The sequence below is a fragment of the Pangasianodon hypophthalmus genome, chromosome 28 (genome assembly GCF_027358585.1).
Source record: "Pangasianodon hypophthalmus isolate fPanHyp1 chromosome 28, fPanHyp1.pri, whole genome shotgun sequence".
In the NCBI taxonomy this organism is placed as follows: domain Eukaryota; kingdom Metazoa; phylum Chordata; class Actinopteri; order Siluriformes; family Pangasiidae; genus Pangasianodon; species Pangasianodon hypophthalmus.
In genome coordinates, this window is record NC_069737.1 from 9954725 (window position 1) to 9976742 (window position 22018).

The 22018-nt window shown below is 41.6% G+C and overlaps 1 protein-coding gene across 3 annotated transcripts in view; it reads left to right on the plus strand.

Annotated features, from left to right (window-relative positions):
* adgrb3 (adhesion G protein-coupled receptor B3) overlaps positions 1-22018 on the plus strand; it is a 207310-nt gene that overhangs the window by 114511 nt on the left and 70781 nt on the right. For all 3 annotated transcript variants that reach the window (XM_026943047.3, XM_053231051.1, XM_026943048.3), the window contains 7 exons: positions 664-828; positions 3941-4105; positions 4638-4739; positions 11631-11737; positions 12347-12541; positions 14106-14174; positions 16067-16175. In XM_026943047.3, the coding sequence (XP_026798848.1) occupies positions 664-828; positions 3941-4105; positions 4638-4739; positions 11631-11737; positions 12347-12541; positions 14106-14174; positions 16067-16175 (912 nt within the window). The remainder of the gene's footprint in view (positions 1-663; positions 829-3940; positions 4106-4637; positions 4740-11630; positions 11738-12346; positions 12542-14105; positions 14175-16066; positions 16176-22018) is intronic.

Sequence of the window (22018 nt, forward strand, 5' to 3'; positions counted from 1 at the left end):
TTTGTCTCCTTAAAAGCTTCGGCCCATTCAGCAGAAAAAAAAGCCAGGCAATTAGTAGCTCTTCTCCCCACAGAATCTCTTTTCCTTGTAGACTCAGTTCATTCAGTGAATCTTCTGTTGCCAAACACCAGTTTTATAGTTTCATTCAGGCTCTTCTAAGGCAACCCCAGCATTTCTGTCAATGAAGTATAACTACTGCTGAAAAGTTTATTGCATTGCGTTTGTTTTTATAAACATAAGATAGAGACAGTGTGTGTGTGTGTGTGTGTGAGAGAGAGAGAGAGAGAGAGAGAGAGAGAGAAAACAAAGAATCTCTATCTCATATTAGGTTGCCTTTCTCTGTAATGTGGCTTATACTTATAAGTCATTAAATTCCCAAAAGTTGCTTTGCATTCTATACAGACTTCATGTCTACAAAGAGTCATGCATACAGAATATCTAATAGTCCAGAATTCACACTGGAAGTATACCACCAATATAATACTACAAATACATTACATAGAATACTTAGTAAATAGTCACTGCTTACAAAATACAGAAGGCCATGTTTATATTTTTATAGTCATGCCGAGCTGTTGATACATACCATTTGTATCTGCTGTCAAAAGCGAGTCAAAGTTAACTGAATAATCTCTAATGTTTTGTCTCCTTGGCTGGCTGCAGTGGACGGTCAGTGGCAGGAATGGAGTGCGTGGAGTGATTGCTCAGTGACCTGTGCCAATGGGACGCAGCAGAGAAAGAGGCAGTGCTCAGCTGCTGCTCATGGTGGTTCAGAGTGTCGCGGCCACTGGGCTGAGAGCCGAGAGTGCCACAACCCCGAGTGCACAGGTAAAAACTCTTCGATCTGAATCTTCCACAGACAGAGTTCTAGACTATTATGTTTTTTTCTGATCAAGGTTTTAAATAATAAAGTTTTAAAATATGATATATGCATTGATATGCAACGATCAGCCATAACATTAAAACCACCTGGCTAATATTGTGTTGGTCCCCTTTATGCCACCAAAACAGCTCTGAACCATTGAGGCATGGACTCCACAAGACCTCTGAAGGTGTGCTGTGGTATCTGGTATCAAGACATTAGCAGCAGATACTGTAAGTCCTGTAGGTTGCAAGGTGGGGCCTCCACGGATCGGACTTCTTAGTCCATCCCACAAATGCTCAATCGGATTGAGATCTGGGGAATTTGTAGGCCACGTCAACACTTAGAACTCCTTGTTTCTCAAACCATTCCTGAACAATTTTTTGCAGGATGGCAGGGCACATTATCCTGCTGAAAGAGGCCACTGCCTTTAGGGAATACTATTGCCATGAAGAGGTGTACTTGGTCTGCAACAATGTTTAGGTAGGTGGTACGTGTCAAAGTAACATCCACATCCAAGGTTTCCCAGCAGAACATTGCCCACAGCATCACACTGCTTCCGCCAGCTTGCCTTCTTCCTATAGTGCATTCTGGTGCCATCTCTTCCCAGGTAAGTGACACAAACACACCTGGCCCTCCACATGATGTATAAGAAAAAGGGATTCATCAGACCAGGCCACCTTCTTCGATTACTCCATGGTCCAGTTCTGACACAAACACACCTGGCCCTCCACATGATGTATAAGAAAAAGGGATTCATCAGACCAGGTCACCTTCTTCGATTACTCCATGGTCCAGTTCTGATGCTCACGTGCCCATTGTAGGTGCTTCCGGTGGTGGACAGGGGTCTGCATGGGCACTCTGACCGGTCTGAGACTACACAGCCCCATACGCAGCAAGCTGTGATGCACTGTGTGCTCTGACACTTTTCTATCATAGCCAGCATTAACTTTTTCAGCAATTTGTGCTACAGTAGCTCTTCAGTGGGATTGGACCAGGTGGGCTAGCCTTCGCTCCCCATGCACATCAGTGAGCCTTGGGCGCCCATGACCCTGTCCCAGGTTCACTGGTTGGCCCTTGTCAAAGTCACTTAGATCCTTATACTTGCACATTTTTCCTACTTCCAATACATCAACTTCGAGAACTGACTATTCACTTGCTGTCTAATATGTCCCACTTCTTGACAGGTGCCATTGTAACTAGATAATCAATGTTTTTCACTTCACCTGTCAGTGGTTTTAAGTTATGGCTGGTTGGTATATTTTATACTGTAAATGGATGTTAATGCTATATGCATTGATCACACTCTCTCTACATAATTCAAGCTAGTCAATTAGGTATTTGTTTAAATGAAATTTAGTATGAGCAATGAAATCATGTTTTAAAGAGAAGCAAATTATTTTTATGTAAACTATACATAATATGTTCTCTTAAATCTGACTGGCCACATAAAACCACCAACCACATAAAACGACTATGTCACACTCATTATCTTTCCCATTCTAGGTGATGGTATTTGATTTATTAATAATTTCACCATGATTGACTCTTGCTGAATAAGACTATTGAGTTTGATTCTTGCCCTCAATCATCCTTACCATCAATAGAATAAATTATTAAGTAGGAAATCGATCTTCAGAACAGTATAATATCAGCACCATGAGTAATACTCATCCTTAATGAAGAGCTATATCATAATGTTGAGTAATTTTTTATGCAATAACAATAAGATAGGTAAACCGTGGGTGCTTTAAATAAATGCTGGATGCAAAATGCACAGTGTTTTAAACTGGTTATTCATATAATTGTCTAATCATTCAAGTGCTGACTCTGTGTTTTCTTTTTTTCGAGTGATTTTTCTGATTTCTTTACAAAATTGACAAAGGTTTGTTTACATTATTCCATCACAGTATTTCTGACCAATAAATGAAAGAGTTTTACGAGTACATTTTCAAATGTACTGATAATTTGCTGTGTGAAATAACCCCAAATAGGAAAGAACCTAAAGTATAAATTTAGATTCGGACCTGTCAAATAGACCAATAGCTGTGAAAGCAAACTATATTTCATCAGGCACTGAACTACTTACTTGACTTGAAGCCTTTATTTAAAAAAATATTGGAAATGTGTAGCAGACTGACACCTTGTGTACGATTGTTATGCTTTTAAAAATAAATAACAACCACAAAATTGTAATGTAGATGTAATGCAGGTTTATTCATTAACTGTAAACGAAAAGTGTCCATAAAACAGAAAATTGAAAACATAAAGCCAGCTGAAGTGTGGATAAATAGATTTTAAAAAATTAACCTGTCCCTCTAGTTTGATTTGTTTTAGATGTTTGTTTTAGATTCAAGGCAACTTCCTTTATTTCATGGAAATTTGTTACAAAAAAATTTTAATTTACTCCAAATTTTATAATTAAATTTTTGCCTCACATTTAGTGAAAGTTGGTCAACATGGAGCAAATGGGTCCCTTTTCATATGCTTATGTTGTACCTTTCAGGTTTGTTATTTATCATGGCACCAAAGCAGGGCCATCTTTTTATGCAGGGTTTTATGCTATTCATTAAAGCACCATAAACTGTGCTGGCAGATTTTGAACTTTTATCATAAATTATATTTTAATATTGGCAAAGTGAGAGAAATTATAGCCACATTTGCCCAACACCCTCTTATTCATTAAAGGATGCATATCTCATTATTACACATGATTTTTATTACTTAAATTTAGGGCCAAAAAACTTCCGAAAGCTTTTTACTTGGAGCCATAAAACTGGAGTCATGTCCATGTTAAAATAAAAAATCTCAAGCCACTTTAAAGCTAACATATGAGTCGAATTCATGACATGAATTTATAATGTTCAAAACATTATACCTCTGCCTGCCATAATTGCGTGTGTATCAATATCCTGTTATTCAATGTGGCATTCACATAGAGGTCAAATCAAACTACTGGGATTAAAAAGGATGAATTTTGTGAAAAATTGTGCAGTCCTGACATATAACACAAAGGAACAGAGTAATGGAGATGACTGTCTTCTTATTGCTGTGTGTGTGTGTGTGTGTGTGTCTCAGCAAATGGCCAGTGGAACCCTTGGGGGCCATGGAGTGGGTGTTCAAAGTCGTGTGATGGGGGCTGGCAGCGGCGTGTGCGGGTGTGCCAGGGCCTAGCTGTCACAGGGCAACAGTGTGAGGGCAATGGAGAGGAGGTCCACAAATGCAGCGAGCAGCGTTGCCCAGGTAACCGTATGGACAGCAAGCACCAGGAATCAGTTATGCTCACATGAGCAAAGAGAAAGCTGAATGAAACCAGAGTGTGAAGATAATTATTTGGCTTTTTGAAGAGCCAAACTTTATCTGCAGTGGATTATTATTTATTTAAATGTCTGCTGGGAAATTTGTCCATAATCCTTATAGAATTTGTAGAATAAATTTGTAGAACTTGTAGAATTTGCATTTGTAGAATAAATCTGTTTTTAATTGGATTATTAAAACCACTGTAATCAATGTTCGTGATCATGCTAGACCCCACAGTCCTGTGCGATCCATCCAAACCTCCACAAATTCTTCTTTTTTTTGGTGCTGTTTTTTTTATAACATAAACTCAAGCAATAAGGATTCATTCTTACTGATACACAGCAAGTAAGCACATATAGAAATGTATATTTGTACTTGCATTAGAATGACTGCATTTGGTTGCATCACCACATAAAGTTTTGTCATGTCTGTAAACATCCACTTAAATGATGACTTTCTGTCTGCTCTTATGTAGCTCCCTATGAGATTTGTCCTGAGGACTATGCAGTTTCCATGTTGTGGAGAAGGACACCATCTGGAGAATTAGCCTTCAATAGATGCCCACCCAATGCCACAGGTATGAGGAAGTTTCATATTTGACACAAGTTAAGGCAAGTTAAAGCTCAAATCAGGAAAGTGCACTGCAATAATAGAGGCTTTTGAATGATAATGCAGTAATTTAATGTTAATTTAGTTCAATTGTGCTCACTGTGTATAAATCCCATGATAATACTAGGATAGTTTTTATCATTTATGATCAGGGCTTTACATCCTTTCAAAGGAGTAAAATCTCAGAGATTACTATGGAATTTCTCATGACAAAGCAAGTCCATTGTTGTCAAGCTCTTGCAAATGGCACTTTGACAAGAAGAAAGAATGTGGGGTACCAGAGGTTAAACAGAGGTTCCCCTTCGGGAACTCGAGCTGTGTCGACAACGCTTTGGGAATGCCTCTGCGTGACAACACTCTGAATCACATGTGTAATCCGTCCAACGGAATCGCGTGACGTCACCGGCGGGATGACGTAGCCACCCAGAAGTATAAAAGCGCATACGGTGGAGCCAGTGCCAGCTTCTGTTGTTCAGTAAGCGCTCTGTGTGTGTTCGTCTGATTTATTGTTGTATGTCTCAGTATTATATCAATGGCAAGCAAAAGCAAACAATCATTTAGACTGTGTGCTTCTCCCTGCCCGCATTTCATTACGGGTGGGGACACTCACTGTGTGTGTGTGGCTTGTTTGGGAGCAGAGCATGCTCGATCAGCTCTTGAGGGAGCTGATTGCCCGCATTGCGTCCGGCTTTCGTTGTGCATGCTCCGCTCCTGGAGGGCGCTCTTTGAGGAGGGCGCTCTCTCTAGTGTGCCTCGTGGTTTGGGTCCCGCTTCTGCCGAGGCAGAGCGGCGGCTCAGATTGTGGGGTTTGCAGATGAAATTGGCAGAGGGAATTCCTCACCTGCGAGATCCAGTGCTCACTCTCAGGGAACGGAAGCATGTTTTGTAACGGTTTCTTCCCCCCCCGGGAGAGGGCTCGATGCTTCTCTCGTCTTCCTCCGAGGAGGGAGGTGAGGGAAGCGCCACTGAGGACGAGTCTGTGGACTTGCCACCACAGTCTGTCCAGTTTGAGGAGTTATTGGAGGTGGTGACTCGAGCTGTGGCTAAATTAAATATTGACTGGCCGACTGAAAAGCAGGAAGCATGTCTGCATAGTAAATTAGATGAGCGTTTTCTGCGATCTAAGTCACTGCCTCCACGCGGGGGCCTGCCTTTCTTTCCCGATTTGCACACTGAGATGTCCAGATCGTGGAATAATCCATATTCGGCCCTCCTCTTCAGTCCCAATGTCTCTCACTACTCTAATGTGGTGGGACTGAAGGAGCGCGGTTACGGGGCGTTTCCCCGGGTTGAAGAGACGCTTGCGGGCTATCTTTCTCCCGGTGGTGTATTGTCCATTAAGGCCCCGGTATTGCCCTCCATGCCTCTTCGGACCTCCTATTTGTCTGCTACGGTCCTTATAAGAAGGGTCTTCCTGCGAACAAGCAGACCCTCAGCAGGTGGATAGTGGATGCTATCGCTACTTCTTACGAGTCCTCTGATCTCCCCTCTCCGTTGGGGGTCAAGGCTCATTCTACCCGAAGTATGGCAGCCTCCAAGGCCTTCTCCTCTGGTGTTTCTCTCCAGGATATTTGCAATGCTGCGGGATGGTCCACCCCTCTGACTTTCTTCAGGTTTTACAGACTTGACCTCGATGCCACTCCCGGTTCCTCAGTTCCTCGACCTAGTTGTGCCCTTCCACACTAGGCAGGGATTTGTCAGTCTGGTGGCATTGGATACTCTTCCCAAAGCGTTGTCGACGCAGCTCGAGTTCCCCAAGGGGAACGTCCATAGGTTACGTCTGTAACCATGGTTCTCAGAGGGAACGAGACGCTGCGTCTCGGTGCCATACTTCCTGCATCCCTGCGAGCGCTTCCTTCACTCTCCTGAAGCTACAGGATCTTCCGCGTCGCTACATCATCCCGCCAGTGACGTCACGCGATTCCGTTGGACGGATTACACATGTGATTCAGAGCGTGGTCACTCAGAGGCGTTCCCAAAGCGTTGTTGACGCAGCGTCTCTTTCCCTCGGGGAACCATGGTTACAGACGTAACCTAGGGACGTTTAGGTGGTGGGGAATCCCTTCTTCTTTTATGGATCCCAACAATGAACAGTGCTGTTTAATTTATGTTCTGCATTTCAGTTTATACGCATGTTTTCACTATATATATTGTTTATTTGTTTGTTTATTTGAACCACATTATGTGGTCTTGAATGGTTGCTTTTACCTAGTAAAAACAGTGCTTTGGTTGAGTATTTATGACACTCTCACTTCTTGTGAGGTCTACAACAATTGAGCCATGAGCGATTGGATTTCCAAAGCAAGTCAACCATTGTCCCAGCAACACTCAGAGTAGACTTATTAGTCATATTTTAATATATGGATTGGTTTTGGTTTGCTTTCTTTCAACTCAATAATATGAATGACTTTCATTAAATTTGTGTGTAATTGAAATAAATAAATACTTTCAGCATGACAGTGTAATCCATATATGAAATTCAGCAACTCATTCAGTAAATTTTATTTGAAGCCCGGTCAAGATTAACATTACTGAGTCTCCTTATACATAAATTTACACAAACACAGGAACTCTCATTTGATACAGACATTTTTCTAAACTAACTAGCTTTTCAGGAATACTACATTTCTTGTGTTAAGGGTCTTGCAAACGATTTACTAATAAATTTGTTCACACTTACCTTGGTAAGTGAAGACCAATGTCCATTGATAAAGCAGATACATTGCCTGTTCACTTCTAAATCATACTTATAAATATTAAAAGCTTGCATGTTTTTTCTCTTTACCAGGTTGCTAAATTTTCTTTTATTTTTAACAATTTTTCTTTTATTTTTAACAATGGGAGCACTTGCTAAATGCAGATATCAAGTCCTGGTCAGGGTAGATCTGTAGATCCAGAACACTGGCCATAAGGCAGGAATACACCCTGGATGGAACAACAGTCTATCTCAGGGCACCATGCACACACATTTGCATTTACAAATTCACAGGAAACCAGGGAACCCAGAAGAAACCCACACGGACATGGGAAGAACATGCAAAACCCTGCACAGACAGTAACCTGAGCTCTATCACCTGGTATAAATGGGCTAGCGGGGCTAAGCCCCCTGTCTTTCAAAGATAAAATTAATCAATATAAGGTTTCAATTTTGGCATCCCAATTAAATTATTTGTTATTAACAGATAACTTAAAGTGGATTACTTTGGACTTTGATGGAACCAAGTGCAACAGCACCACCGACATACAAGATTATTATTATGCTCTTGAGTCCTTATGATGTAATGACTTGCTCTACCCTAATGGTTTCTTTGTCACGCTATTGATGGATATTAGATTTTAGCCCTACCTAGTATCATTACCAGCTGTTATTGATTATATCTGTAACATTATGAAAAACTAAATCACCATTGATCTGGAGAGAAATCTCATCTCATTTCTGGATACATGCTTATTTATTTGATTGTGTGTGTGTTTGTTTGTTTTGTTGTCATCTCTCCATACAGCTGCACTTTACAATGATTAAATATTTTTTCCTATTATAAAATAAGTTTTGTAAAATTATTAAACAAAGAACAGTGAAATATGTTGGCATTCAGACCCTTTACTTGAGTCTTTGTGGCAGACCTGAATTTGGGGATCTTCATCCATTCCTCTCTGTAGAACCTCTCGGCTCAGCCAGGTTTTATGGAGAGCATTGCTGTAGAGCTACTTTCAAATTTCTCCCGAGATGTTTGATCAGATTGAAGTCTGGGTTCTGGCTGGGCCACTCAAGGATAAAACTTGTCCTAAAGCCACTCCTGTGCCATGTTGGCTGAGATTCTTGGGTCACTGTTGTGTTAGAAGGTGAACCTTTGTGCCAGTCTGAGGTCCTGAGTGCACTTGAGCAGGGTTTGTTCAAGAAGGTCTGTGTTCATTATTCTCTCAGTACAGACAAACTTCTCAGTCCTTGCTGCTCAAAAAAATCAGCATAATCAGCATTATCCTTCAGCGTAATGCTAACAACACTGTGCTTTACCATAGGGATCAAATGGGGAAGTGGTGCCTGTTTTCATTCAGATGAAACCAAGATTACATTCCAATCGTTTTCTCTTGCTTATCTCCCATCTAAAGCCCTTCTCTCTGTTTGCTCAGTTTGGGTCAGTGGACAGCTCTAAGAAGAATCTTGTGGTTTTGAACTTCTTCCGTGTTGGAATGAAGAAATCTGCTGTGTTCTGTGGGACACTAAAAGCTGTAGTATCTTTTTCCTGGTCTGTGCCTTTACACAATCCTATTGTATAAACATCTTAAGGATGATGAATGGAAACGGGATGCATCTACACTCAGTCTCGGGTGTCAAAGCAACCAGCCTGAGTACTTGTGCAAATGTGATATTTTATTCTTTATAAAAATCTGTGTATGCTTTGTCATTTCATTCTTGCTCTCCTTGGACCTGTTGGTTTATCTGAGAATGAGGCTGCATTGACACTCTTCGCAACACTTTGTGCAAACACTTCCACTTCGTGTGCTCCCATATCACTCTCACTGCCATTGTGTCCTAGAGAGTAGATGCAGGGATGAGAAAAGAAAGGCCTAAGTGGTGTGTAGTGAAGACTGCTGACTGGAGACAGAGATAACAACCAGGTGTGACTGCTACAGAGCAGGCACATTAAACTGTGTGTATATGGATTTGTACCTCTGTGGTGAGCTTTTAAGCTTCTAAGTATGTTGCTGTGTGGGGGTAACTGGGAGAAATGAGTTGTAGTTTGTGCGTATAATGTGCCGTTTACTGAAACCAAACATGGGCTAAGATAACTAAGAGAAAAATACAGCTATACCACATTTGAACCTACATTAACATGATGGTAACTCCACACCCAGAAAACATAAACACACAAAGATCCTCAAAGACTGCACTCATTATCCACAATACAACACTTTTCAATAAACACCAAGACATATCATTAAAGCCCAAATGTATAAGTAGAAGAGGGGCTGTGGGTGTGTGGGGAAGGGCTCTGAGTGTGTCTCTGTGTTTCCAACAGTGTACCCCTTAGATCTAACACTAGGGCCTTTCGCACCGCGGGAACATTTTCATAGTACCTGAACTAATTGTGGAACTACCCACTTTTTGGCGTTTTCACACCTCCGGAACTGGGTGCGATTTTAGTACCGGACTGCCTTTTTCGAGAACCAAATTAGCTCCTACTCCAGAGCAGGGTCTAACCAGCACAACTGGTACTATCTGTGACGTAAGTAGACGTTGATTGGCCAAACGCGTACGAAAACGCCCTCACCTGCCATGATTTAACAAGCCGTGTAAACATACTGTAGTGTCAGCTTATTTCGCAAGTATGGAGAACAGTGATAGATGGACGCGAGACACAACAAAAACACAGCTCCGATCACAGCGTCCTCCATCCTCCGGTTGTTTACGCTGTTCTTCTTTGTTTCCGTTGTTGAACGCCACGCACAATTAACAATATAAATAACAATAAATAAATAAATAAATAAGTAAATAAATAAATAAATAAATAAATAAATGAAAGTTTCACACATACAAACAATTTGTTGCACTTGTAAATCAGTGTAGGGTATCATGGTGGTGAAGCAGGTAGTGCTACCACCTCACAATTCTATAGTACCGGGTTCCATCTTGAGCTCAGGTTACTGTTTGTCTGGTCTTTTACATGTACTCTCTATGTCTTTGTGGGGTTCCTCAGGGTTCTCCGGTTTCCTCACACTTCCCAGAAGCATCCCAGGAGGTGAACTGGAAATGCTAAATTGCCTCTAGGAGTGAATGTATATTCATGGTTGCCTGCAATGGACTTACACCCCATTCGGGGTGTATTACTTCCTCGTGTAAATTGTATAGAGTAGTGATCACTTACTCAAATAAATATGTAAAGATAGAAACCCCATTTACATCCGGCTATTTGATGTTTCAGGTCAAATCTAATCAATTACCTTGTTTTAGGGTGCTAAGATAAAACATTTTTTCTTCAAGTGTATAGGGCTAATTGTTTCTCTGACTTATAATAAACTTATACTCTTTATTAAAATGCGTTCCTCAAGTACCCTTTGGGTGGTTAACTGTTTATCGTCATTCTCCACCTAGAACCTCTTTTGGAAAGGAAGCCCTGTATTACAGGTTCTACTATATGTTTACCTCAAGGGTTCTATAGAATTAGGATATTCTATATGGAAAAATTGCTTCTCTGACTTCTCTAACAGATTTTTGATAATGTCTCAAAAGGCTTTAGGGGTGTCTAAATGTTTCAGCTTTCTGACCAAGATCTACTTAAAATGTTTTCTAGCAGGGACTTTTCTGTTAGACCTCTGTATATAACATGTAAACTTTTCCCCCAGAGGAGCAGCGCAAAGAATGCCAAAGGTGATAAATGTTGACTTTTATTCCCATGTCTGGATGTGAGCAGCATTGCCATTACACACAGCAGCACTGTTATCATGAAATCAATGCTTTGTGGTTACTATGGGGAAAAAACAGCAAAATGGTTTTTTTCTCTTCTTCTTCATTTTTTTATACAAAAACTGCCTCTTTTATTTAAAAAAAAAAAGTAAAAGTGCTACAAGATTTACTTTTGGTTACTGATGTTAAGGTTAGGTGTAGCCTTGACATTAATTAGCTACATTAATACTTATAGTCCATGGAGGGATTGTCCTCACAAGGATAGTAAGACAAACGTGTGTGTGTGTGGGTGTGTGTGTGAGCTCTGCAGTGATGCTAGCATGTCATGCGTGTGATTCCACAATTACCTCAATGCGTAGCCTGGATAGAAAGATGTGTGTGCTGCCAGGTAGTTGTCAAAATGAGAAAATGGAAACATTGGATTAGATGTATCTCTCCTCTCATCTTTTGCAGGCACCACAAGTCGACGCTGCTCTCTAGATCACCGTGGGGTAGCATATTGGGAGCAGCCCAGCTATGCTCGATGCATCCAAAATGAATATAGATACTTACAGCAGTCGGTAGGTGCAAAGCCACAATGGTGAAAGATCAGCCACTTACAGTGGGGAAGTGAAAAAGAACATTTTCCTACCCAGTTAAATTGCATTCAGGGCTGAAATTTTCCTAAACAGTTAGTAGAACTTTCGTTTGTCTCCTAGATGCATGGTACATAAATGTGTATGTGTTTTCATTTAATTATGGTTTGCAGACCCAGAGCAATATGAAGTGATCTCCTAGTTCTTTTTTCATGAACTGCACTGCCTGTAAATTTGGTTTGAAGTCTTGGTACTGGTGGCCTTTGTAGTGTCTGTTTAACCCAAGCAATTGACTAATCAAACCAATACAATTTACCAAAAGAAGAAATAAATTAGCGTTCTTCAGTTTTATCCACAAATGACCGGTTGCAGATTTTTATCCCAGCCAAATAGGAGAGGACAAGGAGCTTGCCTTGAATGTAAGATTTAGGACTAAATGATAACAACTAGAATAAGTTTGTCCTTCTCCCAGGCATTGCCCCTATTTTCTCTGTGTCATGACATTAACTGGTTGTTATTGGAGATAACCTGTTAATATAGAAGCTCATAAATGCATGCTCAAGCCCTAAGATTTCTTCCTCTGACCTGCCTCAGGTCCAGGGACACCTTGCCAAGGGTCAGAGAAATCTGGCAGGGGATGGCATGTCACAGGTAACCAAAGTATTGCTGGACCTCACTCAGAGACGCAACTTCTATGCCGGTGACCTGCTTTCCTCTGTGGAAATCTTATGGAATGTTACTGACACATTTAAAAGGGCCAGCTACGAACCATCTTCAGATGATGTGCAGGTAAGAGTTCTTTTCTACTAAGAATTTGTTGTGTAATGAAAAATACACGACAGGTCATGCTATACGACAGAATAGTTTGATGCCCAAAGTTTGATAGTGTGATAATACCATAGCAGTTTGCCAGGATTACAATTTTTTATTTATTAATGAATACCACATCATACGTTTGATCATTTATATTTTGCTAAAATGTTGAGGCATGTCCACCATTCGGGTCACACCTCTAAGGTTGAGGGTTCAATTCCTGCCTCTGCCCTGTGTGCACGGAGTTTGCATGTTCTCCCCATTCTTTGGGGGTTTCCTCTGGGTATTCCAATTTCCTCCCCCAGTCCAAAGACATGTGTTTTAGGCTGACTGGCATTCTCAATTAGAGTGGAGAATTCAACAGTGCTGTGGCATAATAATTACTAATATAAATTGAATTTATTTTTCATTTTTATTTATTACATTTGCATTTTTTTAACTTTGAGGGATGGTTTCAATGTCATCAGTATAATCCAGTTTCATTAGGTACACAATCTAAGATACATAGACAAAACTAGAAAATAAAGAACGTGCTCATAATGACCTGCACCAGTGTGGATAGTAATATTCCCCTCTCTCCCTTCTTGAAGAGCTTTTGGGATTTCAGCAGCATGCCACTGCTACTGATAAGAGAATCCCACAGTCTCTTTGTTTGTGCAGTGAGGTCATCTCAGTCTATTGCATTGTCCATGAGAGCTCCCAAGGGCGATGCCATAATAACTAGAGTATTAACAGATTGTGTATGAGTGTGTGCCTGTTTTCTCATGCCTGTATGAATGTTTGCTTTGAAAGGATTTATCTAGCAGGGATATGACTCCTTTCTGCATACCACTATCCTGTGTATGACTGTGTGCAAAGGTAGACATTTGTGTGCACTCATGCAGTGTTTGCATGGACACATTACCACCAGAGGGAGTATTAGCACTCAAGTAGAAAACAAAGGCACACATGCAGAGACACAGCCTCTTCAGAACAGATAAAGAGACATTTTTCTACCTATATCTGATATACTTTCTCTTCATATGCAAATATTTGTGCCAGCATGTTAGTGTCACCCATAATGCTTCTGAATTTAGTGTTCACATCGGTATTTGAGAGAGAGATCAACCATTTCCTGAACTGGATGTAGCAGAAACTCCCAGGTGAATTTTGATGCTGACACTGCCTGACAGATTCATCTCTGCACAAATCACTGGTGTGGCTTTTCTCCGTTATTACCCAAGATAGCATTTATTTAGACTGCAGGAGAGATGCGTCATATTTTGTGTGTGTGTGTGTGTCTATTCATAGAGCATCTGCAGGAGGGGAGCTTGTGCTAATGTTATTTGGGGCAGACAAAATTAGTTGATGCTATGTTATCCAGAATTAGATCGATCTACCTACGTTTTTTTTTTTTTTTCCATTTTGTAATGAGAAGATGCATTGGATTCCATGAAAAAATACAAGTAAACACTGGATAATTAAACTTAAGAGTGATACAGATATTTTTTTTTAAAGTGCAGACCAATTGTAAAAAGATTTTTTCTCTGTCCCTATACAGAATTTTTTTCAGATCATCAGTAATCTACTGGAGGAAGAGAACCGAGAAAAATGGGAAGATGCCCAGCAGGTGAACACAGTGTTAAATCTCTAATCTTAATACAGAAACACACTGAATCTCACATGTATACTGTGTTGATCCCCCACCATGATGATATAAGCCTATCCACTATCCAATGCTTTAGCATTCAGCTTCATTATGGTAACATCACAAGTGGATTCAGTGTGTTGTGTAGGTTCTCTGCTCTTAAGTGTAGTGTGCAAATCAATTGGCACATGGGGCATAGTAACTACAAAAGAGAACCAGGAGCTGCAATGTTCACTATATCCACATGGTGGCAGTAGCAGTGGCATGTCCGGTTAAAAGGCTCACTGTCTTTGATGACGTGCCATCTCTCTCTCTCTCTCTCTCTCTCTCTCTCTCTCTCTCTCTCTCTCTGTTTCTCTCTTTTGCTGCAACACACAATCTTAAATGAGCTGCTGGGATTTGAATATATGCCTTTTTTGTCAACAAGGTTTCAGATTTTTAGAAGTGTGGTATGAGGGTCAAAGCTCCTTTTCCCTTATAGATAATTGGGTTAAGAGGCACAGTCAAGCTCAGATTCTCAGCTCATACAAAAAGCAGTCTGCTGTATTTTTATATGAGAGGAGAAGACTTTGCTGTCTCTAGATAATAGTGAACACCTGCATCTCTAAATCAAAGCACTGTAGCATAGAGAGTAGCAGGTTCATTAGTCCAATGGCTACTGGCTTCCTAATCACTGCTTGTTATTACATGTTGGCTTGTCACAGTGAAAAAAACTGCATACAAATCTGTCTCATCTCCCTATATTTGTCAGCACCTAAAATTCAGACATGAGTTTTCATTCATTAAGCTTTAGTCTGGATAATAAAACAAAAATGGAAACATCTAATTTGTTTGATTTTGAAAACATATGCTTGGGTACATATAAATGGTGCCTTGCATTATATGAACACCAGAAATCCATCATGAATCTCTGTCCTTACTGAGAGGATGTCTGTCTTGGTTATTTCCCTCACTACATCTTCCTAAGGCACATCACTAGCCTTGTTGCCATGGAGATACAAAGATAATGCTTGAGAGAGCCAATGGCCTTCTTTGACCATGATCAGACTGATGGTTCTGGCTCAAATCCAGGATCCATGGTTCTGCACTGCTCAGCAGCATTATAAGGTGTCTGACTCTGTGTGTATTAATTATTTATTGTCATAATTAACTCATTGTGAGCAGGACCACAACTAGCAATTTTATTCCAGGACACAATACAGTATATAACACAGACTGTGCCTCCTGCCTAGAACATGCAGGCAAAAAAACACATCTTTTGATTGACTATAAGCATGCCACAATCAACTGATAGATGATAGTCTACTGACTGGATACTTCTGGCCTGTTTTCAGCCTCTGCCCACATCGTATCCGATATGTTTTCTGCACCAAAAGCTTCAGAATCTTTAAGGATGCAATTTGATTGGCTCTCTGCACTTCCATGTATACGCTCTTCAACAAATACACACATAAGTGTAACAGCTTCCAGTGGAAAATTAGCTTTTAAACATTGTAACACAATGAGTGTCAGGCACTAGATTGGTGTCAGCCAAAAACTTGTGTAAAAACTTCCTGTGTAATTTGGTTCTTAGCCATGTTTAATGATGAAAGGTATCTTGCTTCTGAGACTACCACTAGCCTAAATTGTAAGAAATTTAGTCTGAAGGTATTAGAATGTGTATAAAATATATTAATTTAATTAAATTAACCCTCACAGTGTATAATTGAACTCAGTCATCCTTTCAACCCCAAAGTACCAAAAAGGTCAATTAATAAAAACTGACCAAAAACTCTACATTTATGGGCCTGACATAAGTCGGATTGCTGTAATACTTCAAAGACATCCTAGGTGCACTTTTCTCCACTCCCTCTCACTCTCGGTCTTTTTTCCAGATCTATCCAGGTGCAGTGGAGCTGATGCAGGTCATTGAGGAGTTCATACACATTGTCGGTCTAGGCATGAAGGATTTCCACAATGCTTACTTAATGACCGGAAACCTGGGTAAGGCCTTTGAAGAGCCATCAAAATCATTAATTTAACTGATTAATGGATATATTATTGGGTATTAGGTCTTAATAACAATCTGTATCTGTGGTTTATAAGGAACATTAATTTGGGAAAAACACTGGCAAAAAGATACTATATTTAGATACTATTTCACTGGTTCCAGTGGATTCCAGATTTGCTTAGTCAATTTGAAACAGTTTGTGCATTGTTTAATTCCTACATCAGTAATGCTGGGCTGCTCCTACTGACTCAGCATGTTCATAATAATGGACACCAAATGGTGAGTGGGATGAAAGGAATAGCTAAAAAGGTGAATCAATATTGTTCATTAAAGCCAAGTTTATTCCACTTATTCTGCTTAATTTCAATTTTAACACCCATTCAATGCTGAAAGGCTCCTGTGGGAATAATGAAAGAACTGATATCACTGATTATTATTCATATACTATATTTTGTAGACTGTACTAACTGTATTAGCGTTTATTTATTCCTTAGTCCCAGTTTTAATATAATTTCTCATAATGATTCCTCATGCTTACTATTAACTATATGCAAAGGAAAAAATACATTTAAAATATGGCTGCGGAAAATTACACTGGAAGGAACACTTGGTCTGTGATCACTGTAGAACACCTTTAGCTATTCTGTAGACACAGTGAATTACATTCATGCACAATTCTGCCAATTTCTGCCAAAATGTGAAGCAGTTTAAGACACAGTTTTAGGCCAGACAGAGATTATTACCTGTCATTGCATTTGATTTGTGCCAGAGAGAATCGAACAGGCTATCAGCACTGATATGTGTGTCATATTAATCAATCTATAATGGTCCAGCAGGTAGGGCTGGCGGTGCAAAGCTCAAGGGATTGGGGTTTGCTTCTGAGCTCTGGTTACTATCTGTGCAGAGTTTCTCATGTTTCCCCATGTCCAGGGTGTATTTCTGATCTAATGCCAAATTTCACTATTCTCCCTTTGCCATTGCAGCTCTTCACAGTTGACATTCTGTTTTTATTGAACACTGAAGGTATTCTAATTACACTGGTATTTAATTGGATTTGAAAGATCTTCTTCTCCAGCTAGTCTTAACCAATGAGGAACCTAGCTTGAGAGAAAAGGTCAGTATGATTGGAGGATTTTCCTCTCTGCATTTTAAGTTTGTTTTTTTTTTTTTTTTTTTTTTTTGCTTTATTGGCCAAAACATAACAATAAATTGAGACTTTTACTGCAATACTTATTACAGATATTTATTAAATTATTACAATAATCCTTAGCTGTATTTGAAGGCCTAGAAGGCCATGTGAGTTCTCCTCAGTTGCTGCCATAGCAACAACTAGCAATGTTAACAGATACAAAATTAAACCTATGGCCATGACTCCGCATTTTCAATGTAAGAAATTGCAATGAGAGCATAAAGCTTTTTATATGGAGTGATGATCTATCATATCTCAGTGTTCAGATGCAAAACTAAGTTCCACCAACACATCTCATGCTATCAGCAAAAAAGTACAAACCAAGCTATCTCCTGACCTTGCACTATTTTTTCGATGAGCATGATCACTAAAGGACACTGGTGTAGCGATGGAGAAGAGTTACACCAGCAACTCAAAAAGAAATTCCAGGCCAGTTAATTACATATTTCTGAGATAGGGCAACGAGGTGCCAACTCCCATGCAGTCAGTTGGGTTTTTCCAGGCTCCTTCTTGACTGCATAACTGGATGGGCTGGATGTTCATAGGTAGTGTCTTAGCAGATTCCAGAGCGTCTGCCTGTCCACACTGTCAAACTCCTTCTCATAGTCAGTGAAATTGACATAGAGGGGTGATTTCCACTCCAGCGACTGCTCCAGGATAATGCACACTGTTGCAATCTGGTCAGTGCAAGATCTATCCTTGCGGAAACCAGCTTCATGATCTCAAAGCTGGGGGTCAACCATATCTCTCATCCTGTTGAGGAGGACTCAGTTGAAAGCCTTGCTTGGTACAAGAGTGTTATTCCTCGACAAGAGTGTTATCCCTCTGTAGTTGGAGCAGGAGCTGAGGTCACCTTTCTTTGGGAGCTTGATGAGTTTTCCCTCCTTCCACTCTGCTGGGACGCACTCTTCTTCCCAGATTTTGCAAAACAGAGGGTAGAGAGTCTCTACGGTGGTCTCATGGTCAGCCTTTAACACCTCTGCTGGAATGTTGTCAGGTCCTGTAGCGTTTCCGATCCTCAGCTGCTTGACTTGACTCTTCTTCCCAGATTTTGTAAAACAGGAGGTAGAGAGTCTCTACAGTGGTCTCATGGTCAGCCTTTAGCACCTCTGCTGGAATGTTGTCAGGTCCTGTAGCTTTTCCGATCCTCAGCTGCTTGAGTGCCTTGCAGATCTCTGCCTTTGTGAGAGGTCTGCATTCAATCAGCAGGTCGTTAATGGCTGGTTGAATGTCTGGTGGGTCCCGTGGAGCCCCTATTCAGGAGCTCTTCAAAATACTCCACCTATCTGCTCTTTTGTCCCTGCTTGTTAGGGATTATCTTTCTCTCTTTGTCCCTCACTGGCCTCTCTGGCATGCTGTATTTTCCCGAAAACTTCTTGATGGTGGCATACAGGTCTCTCATATCCCCATGCTGCGCTGCTTCCTCTGGTTCTGCTGCCAGTGCCTCCAGGTAGTTTTTCTTGTCTGCCCTGACATTTCTCGTATCGCACCTGTTTGCTTCCATGTACTCCTCCTGGGCCTTTAATTTTCCTGCTCATGTGCGGGTGTTGTGATGCCTTCTTCTTCTTCTTCTGTGAACTGATGCCTTCTTCTTCTTCCTGTCCAGTATCATCTTTACAGTCTCTGCTGAGATCCACTCTTTATGGTTGTACTTCTTGAGGCCCAGAACTTCCTTGCATGTTGCTGTTATAGGCTCCTTCAGTTTTTGCCACATGTTGTCAGTTGGCCTTTCTTGCAACCCCTGCAACATCTGGAACTTGTTGGAGAGTGTGATCTTAAACTCTTCCAACTTGGTGGCTTCTTTGAGGAGCGTGGTGCTAAGTTGCGCTCCAGTCTGGCAACTAGTAGATGAAGATCTGTCGCAGCATTGACTCCTCGCTGCACATCTTGCAGAGATCTCCTGAACCTCTTCTCGATACACACAGTCGATTTGGTTTTCTGTTAGCAGGTTTTATGATACCCAAGTGACTTTCTGTATCCTTTTGTAATGAAGAAACTCCCTCCAATGACCAGATTACTTGTGGCACACAGGTCTGCAAATCTCTCCCCATTGTCGTTCATCTCTCCCATGCTTTGCCACTCTATGACTTCCTCATAGCCTCTATTGTCACTGCTAGTCTTGGCACTGAAGTCACCCATCATGACGGTAATGGTACGTCCTGGGCAGCTCTGGATAATGGTCAGCAATCTGTTGTAGAACTCCTCTTTGTCTTTGTCTGTGCTGTCATTTGTTGGTGCTTAGCACTGTTTGATGTCCATGTTGACCCTTCTCTATTCAGTATGGAAGCAAACTGTGATGATCCGTGAGCCATATGCCACCCAGCTGATGAGCATTCTCTGGGCTGTCTTGGACAATATAAGAGCTACTCCATGCCTATATAGCACATCAAATTCATCATGGCCATAGGACAGAAGCAACTTTCCCCTGGCAAGCTTCTTCTGACCGGAACAAATCCAACTGCCTCACTGATTCCTAAGATTGTATCTCCTCATCTCAGTGACAACTTGCACTGTTTTTCCTGGCTTGTATATGGTTCTGATGTTCCATGTTCCAGTGGTGGTGGTGGTGCTGGTAGAGATGATAGTCCTCAGTCTGGCAGGTTCCATATGAATATAGCTTTCACTACCAGGCATCATATGTTCTCCTGTTAGAGATCCATCCTGTCCCAGGGATGAAAAGTTTCTGGATTGTCTCATTTGCATTTCTGTACCAAAAGATTGTTTTAAGGGAAGGGGGTGTCAGCCCCTCCCCCAACCCTCCTCCTTTCTTATCCAGGCTTGGGACCGGCAATGGCAGAGTTCAAATATGCTCTGACATAAAAAGAATGTCATGTCAGTGTCAGAATCAGCATCCAACTACACTTCCCAGAGCACAGCTCGTCCTACAAACATGGCCGCTGAGAACTACAACACCCAGTGTCACGTTCACACTCACCAGATTACTGATTACACACACCTGGACTCAATTACCTTCATGGCAACCTCACAGTATAAATTTTTTGCTCTTGCCTGCTCTTGTGAATGTTGTTTGCTCATCTTTGCCTGTTGTTTGAGTACCTGCACTCGCATCCTCAACTGCATTCTGACAGAAATACTTCATGGACGCAGCAGGACGCAGCAGGAAACGACGAGTGGCGCCAAGTGCTAGCGGCACAGGGCCACTTCATAGGAGAGCAGCAGCAGCAGCAGATCAACATGCTCACTGAACAGCTAGCCCAGCTCCAAGCCACCGCTCTTGCTCCACCAACTTTACCACCTGCTGTCTCTCTGCCTGTGGCTCCACTCATTGCTCGCCCTGATAAGTATGCCGGCGAACTGGTGGGATACGAGGGTTTTCTGCTGCAATGCTCGCTGTTCTTCGCTGTTCAAGAGGGGGTTTCAGACAGCTCCAAGGTCTCCCAGTTCATCGTCCTGTTGACGGGTAATGAGCTGGATTGGGCTACAACCATCTGGAACCAAAGAGGAGAACATAGCCTCCTATGACCCCTCCTTACAACTTTTTCAGTGAGTGTTTGACTATTCACCTGAGGGCAAAGAGATTGGATATCCCTCGATGCCTTGATGTCCATCCGACTGGACACCATGATCAAGAACCTCCAAGCTGTGAAAGTGGTCATCACTCCGGTTCCCAAACTCCAGGCACCAGAACCCATGGAACTCAACCAGACGAAATTCAATGATGTGGAATGCCAAAGGCATCATAAAGAGAGATTATGTTTTTACTGTGGCAGTCCACAAGACCAGGTTGCACAGTGTCCCTCTCAGCACACCACCAAGTGTCCAGAGAACACTACTGAGTGAGCAGCCACCAAGTCTTGCTTCAGCACGGTAAGTCTCTCACCATAATTTTGTGATTACTGTGCAGATCGAACTCTCATGGAATCTCCACTTTGTTCTAGCGCTGATTGACTCCTGTGTGGTGGGGAACTTTATTGAATGGGCCCTTGCATAGAAACTCCAGCTACCCTTACGGTCACTGCAACACCCACTAAAGCCCCAAGCCCTCAATCGCAGACCCATCAGAGGTGGATTAGTCACCCAAGGCACAGGACCCCTCACCCTTCATGTCAGCACACTCCACAAGGTCACCATAACCACTAAGTTCCCAATGGTACTGGAGTTTCCCTGGATGCACACTCATGACCCCCAAATCCCTTGGAAAGAATGTGAAATCACCCAATGGTCAGGACACTCATACAAACTGCCTTCATTCTCTCGCTGTTCAGGTGGCCTCCACCTCCATTGAGAGCCCTGACACCGCAGACCCAGTTATCATATCTCCAGGATACCAAGAGTACCAGGAAGTATTCAGTAAAGCCAAGGCAAGTGGCCTTTCTCCTCACTGCCCTAGGGACAGCACGATTGAGTTGCTGGATGGAGCTATGCCACCTCACAAACATATTTACCCCTGTCTACTAAGGAGAAACAGGCAATGGAGGAATGCATCAAGGAAGCCTCAAACAGGGGTACATCTGGCCCTCCATCACCAGCCTCTGCTGGATTCTTCTTTTCGATTTAAAAAGGGGGGGACTAAGGCCACGCATTGACTACAGGGGCCTGAACCAAGTCACAGTCAAGTATCACTATCCCCTGCCGATGGTCCCTTCAACCCTGAAACAAATTCCTGATGCATGAATCTTCACAAAA